This window comes from Camponotus floridanus, unplaced genomic scaffold (assembly GCF_003227725.1).
Source record: "Camponotus floridanus strain SB8 unplaced genomic scaffold, Cflo_v7.5 scaffold5, whole genome shotgun sequence".
Taxonomy (NCBI): Eukaryota; Metazoa; Arthropoda; class Insecta; order Hymenoptera; family Formicidae; genus Camponotus; species Camponotus floridanus.
The window spans coordinates 2,471,212-2,486,430 of NW_020229658.1; the positions used below are offsets into that span (position 1 = coordinate 2,471,212).

General features: G+C 37.4%; 2 protein-coding genes across 3 annotated transcripts; one reads left to right on the forward strand and one right to left on the reverse strand.

Moving 5' to 3' along the window:
• Positions 1-5,744: 5,744 nt before the first annotated feature.
• On the forward strand, positions 5,745-10,688 carry LOC105255813 (xylulose kinase). 2 transcript variants are annotated; one of them, XM_025412418.1, is made up of 12 exons: positions 5,745-6,095; positions 7,613-7,695; positions 7,779-7,932; positions 8,041-8,220; positions 8,510-8,611; positions 9,045-9,176; positions 9,263-9,416; positions 9,517-9,661; positions 9,737-10,026; positions 10,103-10,209; positions 10,290-10,430; positions 10,503-10,688. In XM_025412418.1, exons 1-12 carry the CDS (start codon positions 6,042-6,044, stop codon positions 10,587-10,589), a joined length of 1,629 nt encoding a protein of 542 aa, XP_025268203.1. In that variant the 5' UTR covers positions 5,745-6,041; the 3' UTR covers positions 10,590-10,688. The 2 variants fall into 2 exon arrangements, with proteins under 2 accessions (XP_025268203.1, XP_025268204.1); XM_025412419.1 differs by having other exon boundaries at positions 10,103-10,200.
• On the reverse strand, positions 7,717-14,817 carry LOC105255811 (splicing factor 3A subunit 1). Its single transcript, XM_011265317.3, has 12 exons — positions 14,530-14,817; positions 14,003-14,333; positions 13,773-13,932; positions 13,404-13,685; positions 13,199-13,312; positions 12,960-13,128; positions 12,193-12,885; positions 12,028-12,089; positions 11,830-11,937; positions 11,585-11,758; positions 11,382-11,495; positions 7,717-8,242 (listed from the first exon to the last, which is right to left on the reverse strand). The coding sequence occupies exons 1-11, from the start codon at positions 14,711-14,713 to the stop codon at positions 11,394-11,396; spliced, it is 2,379 nt and encodes a 792-aa protein (XP_011263619.1). The 5' UTR covers positions 14,714-14,817; the 3' UTR covers positions 7,717-8,242; positions 11,382-11,393.
• Between the last annotated feature and the right edge of the window lie 402 nt (positions 14,818-15,219).

Sequence of the window (15,219 nt, forward strand, 5' to 3'; positions counted from 1 at the left end):
AAATAATTTTTTTACAACGGGTGTTATTGAAATAATTTATTCTATATTAAACTGTTATTTATCGATGGAAAAATCAGAGTCGTCATAATTGTCGCGATTAATATTAAAGTAAAAAACTTAATATCTTTCACAAATATTATAAAAAAACGAACAAGTGGAACGCACATGGTTTGGAATTTCTAAGAGATTCCAAGTCGCAAAAAAGTTTAGAAAATCATCAAACAACGAGACCTTGTTTTCCAATGAACGCGCATGAAAAAAAGTCGCGGTCTCTTTCTTCGTATTATACAACAGAGACTCAAGGAAGAAGACGTTTCGCGTATTCGTGGAGTCGCACGATACTCGATTCAACTCGTACAGTCGTCGAGCGTCGACTGGCCGCGACGCCGAGCAAACTCCGCGCAATATGTAGCGCGTACACCAGTACGGATGAGCCGCTGTCGGGGCTTCTCGCCACCCTTGTGTCGTCGTCGTCGTCGTCGTTGTGTGGCTCGCCTAAGGGTGGCCGGCGCGAATCCGCGGCGACAGGACGAGCGGAGCGGCGGCGCGCCAGTAACATGGCGACGCGGTTCCTGACGCCACTCGGCGGACACGTACGCGCACCCTCGTCGCCGGGTACACACGTACACACGTGCGACCGTCAACGAGACGACGGCGACGACGCCGTCGCCTTCGTACGTGTGCGCGCGACGCCCGCCACCGACAGCAAACCGGTGGCGAAGGGGGTGCCAGCGGGAAGGGGGTGCTCCTGGCGCGCATGCATGGCCAACGAGGACGTTGAGACTGCTGGTACACACCAGGGTGCTTGACCGAGTCAAGCCAAATCGCCGATCGACGACGCCACTTCGGTGTACTATACGTTCCCGACGATTCTTCTCTCGCTCCCGTGGAGGATAAACAATGTCATTTGCCGCGTCCCATCGCGCGCCGAGGAATCGAAAAAGCAGCACCGGGTTATCGAAACTTGCAATCAAATATATTCCAATCACAGTTTATCCGATTATATATAAACTGCACGCTAAAAAATTCCTAAAATATTTCCTGAAAAATTATATAATAGTTATATAAGTTCCTGATAAATTATATAATAGGCATATAAATTCCTGATAAATTATATAATAGTTATATAAATTTTATATTAATTAACCTTTTAAAATTAAAATAAAAACAATGTTTTCGATCAAATATTTTTATTCCACGCGTGGCGCCGTTCTTTTTCTTTCTTTACCCCAACGTCTACAAGTTATGCGCAATTCGATTCGTATGACATTAGGATGATTTCCGATTCGATATGCATACTTTCGAAGTCGGGGTACTTTACGACGCGCGAATTAAACAGGCGCCTGTGGCATTTCCTGCTTTAATGGCGGGAAGCGGGTAAACACCTTTCTCGTTTTCGTCACATTGCTTTCCCGCGAAACCGAGCTCTCCATTTCCGCCAAAAATATATGCACTTAAACTTCTCCTTCCCCGCGCGCAAATCGCAAGAAAAGAAACTTATTAAAAACAATCATTAATATTTCTCACTTCATGTAATTTTCGTAAAAAATGAAGAACGAGGATGCAAATTAAGCTTGCAAAAAAAATTCGATATATCTTACTCTTTCATAAGTTTTCTACAAGATTAATTTTATCCATTTTTAACAAGAATATCCGAAATATTAAATATTAAAATATTGTATTTTGTATAATTCATTTACGCTCTCTCGCCGATGAAAGACCACGATTACACTTTTATTCGAGTCTGTGAGCTAGGAAATTTCCAATCGTACAATCGTTTGAAAATCGCGTCGGCGGCGCTCCGGCACCGCCGCTAACGACGGCTATCTCTTCGGTCGAGACTTGTGGGGAGGAAGGAGGGGGGGCGCGTTCGAGACAACAAGTTAGAAAAACGGAATGACGCCGTAGTGTCAGGACATCAATTCTTTCGTAATGACACGGGCGCAGCCAGTCGGTCGGACGTCTCCGGGAGTCGGGGGCGGTATGGGCGACGGTGATGATCCGAGTCCATCCGGCTCCGTTCTCTACGTCCCGTTGTTTATCAAACTCCCCTTCGCATAACAAGCATCAAAACACTTGGCGCCCCACGCTGGAGCCGTCGTAGTCGTCCCCCCCTTCGTCCCCTCTTGGGTGGCAGCCGCTTCTACTTTCCGCGGATGTTGCCGGGGGTAGGCGCTCTGGCATGGGTTAAAACGGCGGGTACACCCTCGGCGGGAAGGGGTATCTCTCCCCCTATCCACACTAGGCGCCGTCTATACCGAGTCCGAAAAAAAATGAGTTATCGTCCTGGATCTAGGAGCGCGGTGATTGCGATCACCGGGATTTCCCGTGTTCCCCGTAGTTGTAAACTATGTACAAATCCACGAGAAATTATATATATGTTTAGCGTTGGGAAGGGAAAGGGTGAGATTAAACGGTACTATGAGTTTAACGCTTGTGCGATCGCGAAGAAAAAATATCTAATCGAATACGACCTCGATATTCGCATTGCTTTATAAATAATATGAATATTTTTTACTCGTAGGAAAAAATTATTTTCCATATGACTTATTGTTAGTGTCAAAATTAGAGATATTTTATCATATCAACAAAAAAAAGTCAAAAGTTATCAAATATTATATTATATTTTATCCATCCCTAAATATATCGGCTTTATTAAAATATTTTTAAAATTAATAATAAAAAGAAGTACAGAGTGAAGGCAACTCTTATTAATTTGCAATCGATTGTCCTCGGAGAAATAATATCATCGCGCACCCGATTACTTTTTCTTCAATTATCTTCGTATAGAACGTAATGGCGCCATTGACGCGTGTAGGAATCGGGAGTTTCGGATGACAATACCGAAGAAAGGGACGAGTGTCGGTGCATCGTGAAAGATGGAGAAAGAGAGGATATGGATGGAGACACGTCTGCCCCCCGCCTTCCCCTGGCTTGGCGTCCGTTGGACGAGCAACACGTCCCACCCTATCGTGCGTCGTAGCGGTGCCAGAAGAAGTATTCTTGCATTGGTCGTCGTCGCCGTCGTCGTCGACATCACCGTCGTCGTCTTCGTCGTCGTCGGTGGTGGCGACGGCGACGGCGGCGGCGGCGACGACGACGCTCCACGCTTGGCGTCGAGGTTAGCGCCGGCCGGTCGCTGGAATCGGCGCCTGGCTGTCTCTTTCTCTCTGTCCCTCTCTCGGTTTCGTCTGTCTGCAGCCAGGAGAGAGGAGCAGAGACATCGTCGTCATCATCGTCGTCGTCGTCGTCGTCGACGTCGTCGTCGTGGTCGTCGTTGTCGTTTGTTCGTTCGACGGCGACGACGTGACTCTGCCAGGCAGTCGCACGACCCCAACCCTTCGCTCGCGTTCCGGTTGCCTGCTCGTACTCGCCGTCGATCTATTTCACGGGATGCGTTTAGGGTAATGAAACACCGACGTCGAAAAATAGTCGCTTTGACGTTTAACGTCGCTTATCCCGCGCGTTACACGCGGCCCGCGATACCACCGAGCGTTGAAATTACCGCCTCGCCATCCCTTGCGTCACACGCTCTGTACAAGCCGTCCATTTATTCGCATCGTCACAATACAAAATTAAGATAAATACTTTAAATCTAAACGCATCAGCGATTTCTATTCGATCCCATTCGATTTAAAAATCCATCAATAATAAGCAGTAATAATCATTTATTCGCATTTCTTTATGTTCTTGCGAAATGGAGATCTATTTCATCAAATTTATCATATGGATTGAAGCAATACATCGCGATTGAAACTTTGAAAACTTTTGAAGAATGATTACTCTGCGATGAATTTTAATACAAATTTTAACATGATACAAGATGCAATAAGAAAACTAATATATATATTTTTTCTTCGATCAATTATATAATATTTCAATCAAAAATGGAGAAAAAGAGAGAACGAGTAACTTTAAAAGATTAGTTTTTTTAATATATTTGTTCTTTATGAAAAGGAATTTATCGCGGCCCGTGGCAAAGTTTCGGGGCCCCATCGTCATAACAAACAAGGCATCAATTCGGCAAATGACTTTGCTCACGCCGCATTCCGTTGACGTAATTAGATCACGATCTTGCGGCGCGTAATAGAAATCGAACACGCGGATTGTTTCGTAGCTGAGGGCCAGCCGAATAATAGGACTTTGCCGAGCCGACGTGATTCAAGGGTTGGCGAAAGATTCGTCCCGATTGCCGTCGGTCGATCGTCTCCCATCATCATCAAGAGAAATCGACCCTCTGAAACTATCGGGGCTATGTTTTACGAAGGCAGCTTGGTCTCGGCGCCGCTGCTGCCGACGCGTTCCTTCTCTCAGATTCCTCTTTTTTTTCTCTCTTTCTTCCTCGCCGTCTTCCCCAGCCCGTGTGGAGTCCCTTAACCCAAACCATTATCCGTATACCGCACGATTATAGGGCAACGGGACCGACAAACAAGCGTGGGTTAATCCATAGGCGCCCGTAAGAGGGGACGCCTCTGGGGGGACGTTTTTAACTTCTATGGATCACGTTTATCTCTCAATAAAAATAAAGCGTCAGCTGGAAAGATATTATCCTCTTTATGTAATTGGAAATTTTTCAAGAAACTAAGGAGAAGACTCGGAAACTATCTTCTAAATTGAAAACATATGCGTGTGTGATTATAATCATCAATCTTCAAACTATAGAATCTTTAGACTTTTCGTATATCATAAGAATCATATTCTTATATATAACATATTTCAGATTAAATTATACAATAATAATACATATTTGAGAGATCCTCATGATTTTATTGAAAAGACTCGCCGCAAAATCGCATTTGTTTTGCATTATTATTTCTTATTTTACATTCTTTGTAAAGATATATACTTATCATATACTCGGCACGACAAGGTTTCTGTGGTTGAAATTTTCCACGCTATCGGATGAAGATTTCTCGAACGGGGAGGCGCATCCGTAATGCCTCCTCCTGAAAATATTACCTTTGGCGCCCATGCAGAATACCCCCGGCGTAGCTGATCTCCGCCCTGCGTGCGCCAGCACATACGGTCCTCAACTACGCAAACAAACTCGTGCACCAGCTAACAATCTGCCTCTCCAGCCGTCCGTCACGTTTCCGTTCTCGTCCTTTGCGTCGAGCTACCGCCAACATTCCCGCGTTTGGATCGTCAAGCTTCATCTTTCAAACATATACATTTGAGCTTAAGTTTATATTATCTTAACTACATTCTATTTAATAAAGGAGAGACGCAAAAAGTAACTAATAATTTACAATAAAAATAATAATGCGTTTAATTGTTCAAGTTGCCTCTCTCTTTCTCTCTCTCTTCTTGCTTCATAATTTTCTTTTGTAAATATCTTGGTAATTAAATTTCAGTTTTGGATGATGCTTGTTAAATCAAAGTATTCTTGACATTGTACTCTTGACTTTGAAGCTTATTTCTTGATCTTCTAAAATTACAAAATTATTACCTCCTTGATGAAATTTTGCCGGACCAGACAAACTCGAACTTTTGAACGATATGCTGCTTAGACGCCATATTTATTTCTAAACTGCACGCTAGGTTATCGACTAAATTTCCTCGGATACATAACGCACGATTACAGCTACAGATGGAGCAGACATGATATGCTTCAAAGTTATACTACCGATAAAATAGCTCGCGCTCTTCCTCTCTCTTACCCGGTTATCATCCACCAGTTATGCCCAAAGTCAGATACGTCAAACCAACACATGTATGTCGTTTATTGTTCCAGTGTCGTTCGCCTTCGTGCCACGTTAACGATCTATCTCCAGACGACGGATCGCGTTGCGTAATGCAAGAACGATAATATCATTCCTAGCAAGGGTCACGCGTTGAATCTCGCGGAATGTAACATCAAAGTTCATCCGAGGATGCACGCAGGCCACGTGTTCGCTCGCGCTTAATCCCTCGAGCAATAAAGTGACGCGTGGACACATCAAGAGCATCGAATCGAGCGAGCTGTCAGCTGTCAGTCGCGTCTTTCTGTCATCGGTTCTACGAGCTCTCACGTTAATTCTACGTCGATTTACGTCGGAAGCATGGAAGATTCGTCGACGGCAACATACTTGGGTCTAGACCTGAGCAGCCAGCAGGTATATTTTGCGATGTATCTGTGTATCTCGAAAATGTACAATACGTAAAGATATAAATATATGTAGAATTGAAAGGCGTGAAAGTTGGGACTGTGAACGATGTTAATGCACAATTCAAACAACATAAATTCACGAGCAGAAAATATGTAATCTGTTAAGTCTCTTTTCAGATACCTTGAAAAATTTGAGTTTTAATTATTATATTAAAATGCACGTAATTGTTTACTTTGTTTACGAGAGATTATATGCGAATTGTAACAATGTGCGACAGTGCACTCGTGCATTGAAAGGTGACCACGTGGATATACATATATGTATATAAAACAGTACAATATTTTATATCTTATTCTAACAATCGAAAACCTTACGAGATAACATCTGTGTTGCTCAAATTTGCACATGCTTACTTTGAAAGTTTTTATCACTAGGAGTTTATTACGAGATAAAACGATGTGTGGAATATTTTGTTGCGAGATAATTTTTACTCACAACAATGGATGTAGACGAAATAATGAGACGACGTAAGATAATACGTAATGTAAGATCTTTTTCTACATCTACAGCATTTAAAATTATATCAGTTTCCTGAGGAAAGAAAATCTTTTATGGAAAGTAATCGTGAATGAATTTTTCATTAAGTTCGTGATATCCGATTTCACGGAATATTATTTATATGTAGATCTCGCATTTTCCTGAAAGATATCATATCGAATGTTACTAGAAAAAATAAGATGCGATGAAATTTCGATATTGATTACTTATATGAGAAATTGTGAACCGTTTTTTAGAGAATATTTATATCTTTTACTACAGCATCCACATATATTTTATTTGTGATTTTTTTTCCTTTGATTACTATACAATTCAATTATCGATTACTTATTATTTCGTCTTACATCTTTCTATTCACTTTGAGAGTGATAACCTTACAAAGTATGTTTATGAATTTCATTATCTTCAAATAGTGATGACCCGTCTTTCTACGCGCATTTATTACGCATTTCATAAAGTGTGTCAATACAATGATAGTTTCATAAACACGAGCGAGTGTCGAAACGTCACAAGAGACACCGCTCTGACATTGCCGGGTCACTATTATCTAATGAGATAACATACGAATTATTAGCTGATATGCGCGAAGGAAACATATTTGCAAAATGCAGCGAGATATAGAAATATTGAGCCGATATCATCGGAGCAGTTTTGATGCGTGTACATTGGAGTAAAAATTTCACGTTGCACTAGGGGCGATAATATATATAAAGATATTATTATATTATAATCGTTATTATTATCGTCCTAAACGTGCAAAGAATTTTCAGATTTTATTAATTATTTTGTGTTCATATTAAATGGATCATTATTAAATAAATTAATTAAATTAAACTAATTATTAGATAAAAATTTATAGATCAAAAAATAAAGAAAAATAATTGCACGTGTGAAACATAATTATGTAAATTTTGGAAAAAGGATGGATATTTTAAATGTTAAATTTGCGTTTGATTCAATTTCAGCTGAAAGCGGTAGTAGTCGATGATAATCTAGCCGTCCTTCACGAGACTAGTGTACAGTTTGATAATGATCTACCGGAATTTAGGTATTCTTAAAGAAAATTGAATAAAATTGTAATTCTCTACATTTTATCTTGTAATACATGAGTACTTGAATATTATATTGTAGGACTTACGGAGGAGTTATACAGAAGAAAGAGGAACCGCATGTCGTGGTAGCGCCTTCTTTAATGTGGGTTAAAGCCTTAGATATGATACTTGACAAATTACGTGTTTGCGGTGTCGATTTTAGTAAAGTGGTAGCCATCTCTGGATGTGCGCAGGTAATGCGGCTATATATATTACTTCCCAATTATATCGATTATTTTAAAAATATACCATAAATGCATCTTTATATAAGATACTTCTTTCCACATTTCTATGGTTCTTAGCAACACGGCACGATTTATTGGGGCAAAGGTAGCCAAAGTCGATTGCAGCGTTTAAATCCCATAAAATTCTTATACGAACAATTTGCTACATCCTTCTCCGTAACTCATTCGCCTGTATGGATGGATTCCAGTACGTCGAAAGAATGTAGCGTTTTGGAGGAGATCGTAGGTGGTCCTCACGTAAGCATCCTTGTTTATTTATCTGTAGAATATATAATGATAAATTAAGACAAATATACACGAATCTTTAATCCAATATATGTTAAAGTTTATAATGAACGCGTATGTTTATGGTTTAACGTTAGCTTTCACGAGAATTTATTTCTGCGATGTAAAATATTGTAAACGACTAACTGATGCTATAACCATGCAAGAATGGATTGGCTAAATATTTGAAGTTATCTTATACATAGTATACACACGAGTTCTTTAGATCAACAATATTTATTCACGCAGCGTGTGATTTCAGAAATTAGCGGAAATAACGGGTTCGCGAGCGTACGAGAGATTCTCGGGACCGCAGATAGCGAAAATAGCACGCACGAAGCCGGAAGCCTACTGTAACACTGAGGTATTACCTACTAAAAACTCGTGGCTTCCTTCGAAAAAATGAGAACGGCAATTGACCGAGGTATTCGTTACGTATGGTTATATTGATTGAATTACAATAGTGTGTTTCGCTTTTGAATGTATCAATGATAATTTTACCAAGTGTGTCAACTATAAAAAGTATTTGTAACAATTAGTGATCGGGAATTTACTATTAATTGATTTCTTGGTCAGTGTTGTACATTTTTATTTACTTATTTTTTTAATACTTATCTTTATTTCACGGTTTTAGTAAAAATTTACAATCTAAAAATTTTTGTGACATAATCGTGTTATCGTGTGATTTAACGTTTCCAATTATAACTCGATGATCAAACTATGCATCATGCGTTTTGTGCTGCTTTTAAAACGTATCAAACTGAATGTTATTTTATGTGCGTGCTGTTTTCTTTTAGAGAATCTCGTTGGTGAGCAGTTTTCTTGCCTCTTTGTTCCTGGGCGATTACGCACCTATCGATTGGTCTGATGGCTCGGGAATGAATCTGCTAAATATTCATACGAAAGATTGGGATGATCTATTATTGGAGGTAAAATGACGTTATATATAATTGTACATATTGTGCTTGTACATATGTTTCATTTTTGCCGTCACTATATATCATATATTTGATAGACTTGCGCATCGGGACTAAGAGGAAAATTGGGTAAACCTGTTTCATCATGCAGTGATATCGGTCCTATATCGCCTTATTTCGTGGAAAGATTTGATTTTAAAGAAAAATGTAGAATAATTGCGTTTACCGGAGATAATCCGGGATCCTTGGTAGGTATGTAATATTATCCATATATATGTTTAGAAATATGTTTCATTATAATACAACGTGAGCTGTAGGACGCTATTATACTCATGACAATAATAATACATAGGTATGAGGTTAAAAGAGGGTGATATCGCTTGCAGTTTGGGTACGAGCGATGTTTTATTCTTGTGGCTAAACGAACCAAAGACTATAATGGATGGACATATATTGTGCAATCCGATAGATAATCAGGCTTATATGGGAATGCTTGGGTATTTTTTGTCTTTATACTAATAATGTACAAGCGATATTTATTTTATATAAATAATGATAATTGTTTTGTACAGTTTTAAGAACGCTTCTTTGACGCGCGAACGAATACGAAACGAGGCTGCTCAAGATAGCTGGCAAATATTTAATGAATTATTAGAAAGCACGCCTCGAGGAAATTTCGGCAACTTTGCATTATATTTCGATAAACAAGAGATCCTGCCTTTTGTCATCGGTGATTATAGATATAATAAAGCCAATGATGAAATCTCTCGATATAGTTCGAAAGAAGTAGAAGTGAGAGCATTGATTGAAGGTCAATTTGTCGCAAAAAGAGCATACGCTGAAGATTTTGGACTTGTCATCGGCAAGTATTTTTTGACAAATGATTTTTTTCACATTCTTATTTTGCAAATATTTCCGATATTCTTTCTTTTGTATAGGACCTAATACACGAATTATCGCAACGGGAGGTGCATCTGTGAATAAAGCTATATTGCAAGTACTTTCCGATGTGTTTAATTCGCCAGTATATATCTCGGTAAATATAGTATGTGATAATTATTACCATTAATATTAAAATTTAATACATGAAAATATTTAATTTTTATAACTTTTTTTATTCAATAGGAAGCAGCTAATTCGGCTATGATGGGTGCGGCGTATCAAGCCAAGTATGGTTTATTTCACAATAATTGTAGTTTTGATGAAATTACACGTTGTTTGCCAGAACCGACACCTGTATGTCAACCATATGATGATGCCGAATCCGTAAGTAGAATCAATTTTTAAGGACTTTTTTTATTATTAGAATTGATAATGTATTATATTTTATGCTTTTAGATTTATAAACCTATGACGATACGTTATCGTAAGATTGTAGATCAAATATTAAAGAAGAAAAACGAACAAAAAAGCAAATGTAAATAACAAAATTGTATATACCAAAATATTTTCTAAAGAAAAATATATCTTTTATACCTTTATATCGCAAAGAGGTTGCATTGGGTTTTCTACATATTATTTTTAAATTACTATTATTTAGGATGTTCAAATTTATATAATGTATATTAAAAATTATCTAAGAGGAAATTATTTTATATATGAGAATATCTCATATAATATTTTTTACAAATGTATAAAATATTCTTATAACCTATTCAATTCTTCTCGTCAACATATTCATTAAATTTTTATCTTGTAATATATACTGCAAATTTTTAATTTTAATAACAAAATGAATATATTCTAAAAAAATATGTATAAAGTAACTATAAATGCATTTATTTTTCTAAATTATGTTAGCTATTTACTATTTGGTTTAAACTTAGCAATTTTAAAAGTTAATATTACCTGTATTAGCTAAGTAAGTTTTATTTTAATTATTGTACAAACACAACACAAGATTAAAATTATATTACAATTTAAGTTTCATTATTCCATAAAAAATGGAGCTTAAAAATTATGATAAAATCATATTTAAATAATACTATTTATTGCATTTATAAGTTATATAATTCTGTTGCACATGTGGTTATAAATGGATCTTAAATAAATGAAATATATATTTTAATCAAGTAATAATTTTTGTATTTTAAAATGATATATAGTGATTATATAGTAGTAATTAAAAGCAAATTAAATTTTAATTTTTAATTAAATTAAAATTTAATTATATATTATTATATTTTTAATTAATAGATTTTATTTATTTATACTTACGTTTTTATTTATTTACTTCTTTCTACCACCTCTCTCCTTTGGTAGCAGATTAATAACGCTACCCGAAGTTAAATTATAATAAGCGAGAGTGTTATTATCTTTGAAAAACATTCCCTGGAAACAGAGAGTCACATTTATATAACCTAATACTCATTAACAATAAAAGAGATGTATATAAGTGAAAAGTTTATCAACTATGATACCTCATTCTGCAGTTTTTGTTTTCCAGGTGGCATGCCAGTTTGTTCATGGATAAGCGCTTTCATGGTTGCTACAGTATCACTTAGTTGTAAAGTAATATTCAATGTTTGACCATTCAATTTCCATTCAGCTTTTTCTGTCATCATAGGCACAGCGATGTTAACTTGTATAGGTCCCTGAGAAAAGAATTTTTTTTTGGAATTTAGTCAAACTTTTTGTTAAATGTATGTATATATATATTTTTTACCTTGTTTCTAGCAAGGAATTGTTGCTCTGGAATTAATGAGTCTTCAGTTCTCAGTTTCTTAGTTTGTGGTTCTTCATCCGGTGGTTTACTAGCAGATTTTAATCCAATCTTGGAAGAAAAAAGATATAAATATAAATTAAATTTTAAAATACAAGAAAAGTAATGAATTGTATGAATATTTTATAAGAAGTTATTTACAGTAGATGTCATTGGTGGCTGCATCGGTGGTGGCGCCGGCATAAACGGTGACATTGCTGGAGCTGCGATAGATTATTTTATTTCGATTAGTTTTATTTATATGAAACAATACGATAATAAAATATTTTTCGAAATATATAGAAATAAATAAAAAAAGTTTCGTACGCATTAGAGGTGGTGGTCGGGGTGCCATAGGTGGCATAGGTGCCATCATCATCATTGGCGGCTGTGGCATCATCGGCTGAGGTATGCCCATAGTTGGCATACTCATAGTTGGTGGTGGAGGAGGTTGGGCGGGCACCGGTATGGGCTTTGGTGCAAGAGGTTTCGGAGGTGCTTTCAACGTAGCTTGTGGTTTTGAAGCAGCAGCAGCCATATGAGAAAGCTCGGTCGCGCGATTCACAGGTTTTGGACCAATCTTTTCCTTCTCCTCATCAGGTAGAAGACCTTTGACTTTATGTATTTGATGAATCTGTTCTTCCAGCGTGATATTGGCACGCGCGGCTCTTGTTGCTGCCTCTACACTCGACGTGTGACCATCCCATGTGACTTTATCATCCTTCTTCTTATCCTCTTCACCGATTTTCTTACCGATCGCCGTTTCTTCATCACCAACACCGAAAATATCAGTACGTCTCTCGGCGAGTTGCTTGAGACTTGCCTCGATAGCTGTGCCTGGCGCAAATACAGTTTCTTGTGCAAGTTTGTCTAAATGCTTGTCTCGTTGTTCAACCCAGCGAGGATCCAACAATCCAATACGCATATGTTCTTGCACCTTATTAGCAGGAATGTGTTCGCGTGTAAGCGGCGAAATCATCAAATAGTCATCAGAAGCAACAGGACGAGCAGCTTTAACAGCTATAAAATTAATAATATATTGACAGTATGAAATGCTGATGTGTTAGAACTAATTAATGATAAAATATATTTACCATGTTGTTTTGGATCATATCCTTTCTTAACCATCACATTTCCTGGTGTAGGTGGTAATGGAGGAGGCTGCATGCTCGTTTCGCGTGGTTTGGATTCTTTAGATTTGTGAGTATCACCTGGTGGAGATACGTCATCTTCATCGCTGGAATCTTCCTCCATATCTTGCACCTTGAAATATTAATAAAGAACGTTATAACACGTGAATTTATGCACATAATGAATAAAAAAATATATTTACCTGATTATTATCTTTCGCGCGATCGCCTTTTTCACCATCTGTGCGCGCTTGTGTTTCTTCTTCTGCATCACTATCGATTTGCATTTCCACATCCTCCCCATCTTCTATACGTTCCTATAAATTTTCGATATTCGATTTATATTTAACATATTTTGTAAATTAATAAAAATAAATAAAGATTCTAATCATAAAATTATGATCGTACCTGCATTAGAACACGCGCTCCAACTTCGTCTGGAGTCGTTGGCGCTGGGAAATTGCCGACTTCAAATTGCTGATAGTCTACAGTTTCAACCACGACAAAATCATGCCAATCAATTTGCGCATACGCGACTCTCTCTCTTTCTAATTCTTCTTCCTCTTTACGTCTCTGCGCCTCCTGATATTTTAAATACTCGGCGCGGTATTTCACCTGTTCCAAGATCTTATCCATATTGAATGCCTCATCTTTGAGACGTGGCAACAAATCCTTGGGTGGAATCAATACCTGTAAAAATATAACGATTTGTTATTCACTGTTTACAAGCAAATTTATATTTATATTTTAAAACAAAAAATAATTATCTGTCTGTACTTTGGTATATTGCTCCAAAAGTTTAGTAAAGTATTGAAATAAAGAATGCTGAGGGCGCAAGAAATCAAATTGGAAATTCCTTTGTTCACGATTCATTAGATTGGTCAAGAACTGCCTTCCGTTACGTGCAACAAACTGAGCAGTTAGTTTCACAATATCTCTGAAAAAGAAACACAATTTTATTTTCTGAAAAAAAAAAATATTAATTATATATAACGACTATTACATACAGATCCAAAGCCGATATGGAAGGAGGATCTGCGATGAATTCGAATTCAACTGGCGGATCCTTGGGCACAAACGGTTGTTCAACTTGCTTCAAAATTTCCTGCTGTTTCTGATGTGCAGTAAGATTAACAGTTTTCCCGGGTGCTGATCCTACTGTAGGCTCCTGTCCTTTTCCTTCCTTAAACTCCTTTACTTTATGCTGATAATAAGCGTGATAGGGATCGCCAAAGTTTAAGAAATTGAATTTGGGATTGCCCAATTCATTCTGTCTAATTCTGGATTCGAATTCCGGCCCATTCCTGGCTACGAAACTGGCGGTTTTGTCAACAATATCTGAATTTCTGTATAGGAAGAACAAATATATAACTATCATATGTCAAGCAGCAATGATAAATTAAAACCGAGACGATACTTTAAATGTCAAATTGTATATGAAATACATTTCTCGTGTCGATTTTTCTCCAATTCTGTAACGAACATTTGTTAAACTTTTTTTGGACGATTCGATGATATTTCTGACAAAGGATACTCCTAACCTCAGGAGGCGGATAAATGATGCCTACGATCGGTTGCGAAGAAGGAACATTGTTCTCCTCACTCTCGGTGGCCGGTGGTTGTAGCACCGCAACTTCTTGCGCAGGCATTTTGTTTGTTACAGATGTATTTGCGAAAACTAGCGCGTGTTCTACACCATTCTCACAAATGGTCGCCATTATTGACAATTACAAGAGGATTGGCAATGATTGGCAACAGTAACACTGGTATCAACAGAGAGAAGACCGAGAGATGTCATGGCCCGCTTTTAGGTGATCCCTGAAAGCGATACGCCCTCTGTTAATCTAAAAAACGTGGATGAACTACAAAGCCAAAGTCCACGAAAGTTCTCAGAGGGTAACATATAATGTGCACAATTTTTGGTTCTGTTCCGTGCTATGCGCACAAAATGTCTATAGTACATGAAATGCCATCAGTGTTGTATAGCAAAACGCATATGTATATAAATATAAATAAATTTTTTAATTTTTATTTTTTAAATAAATTTTGTGGTCCTCTCTCTCTCTCTCTCTTTCTCTCTTTCTCTCTACACATGCACAAATAAACATATAATATATATATATATATATATATATATATATATATATATATTCAATTTAAAACATTACATGAAATACACACGCTGGAATTACATATATATATTTTATGTGTATATAAATATAGA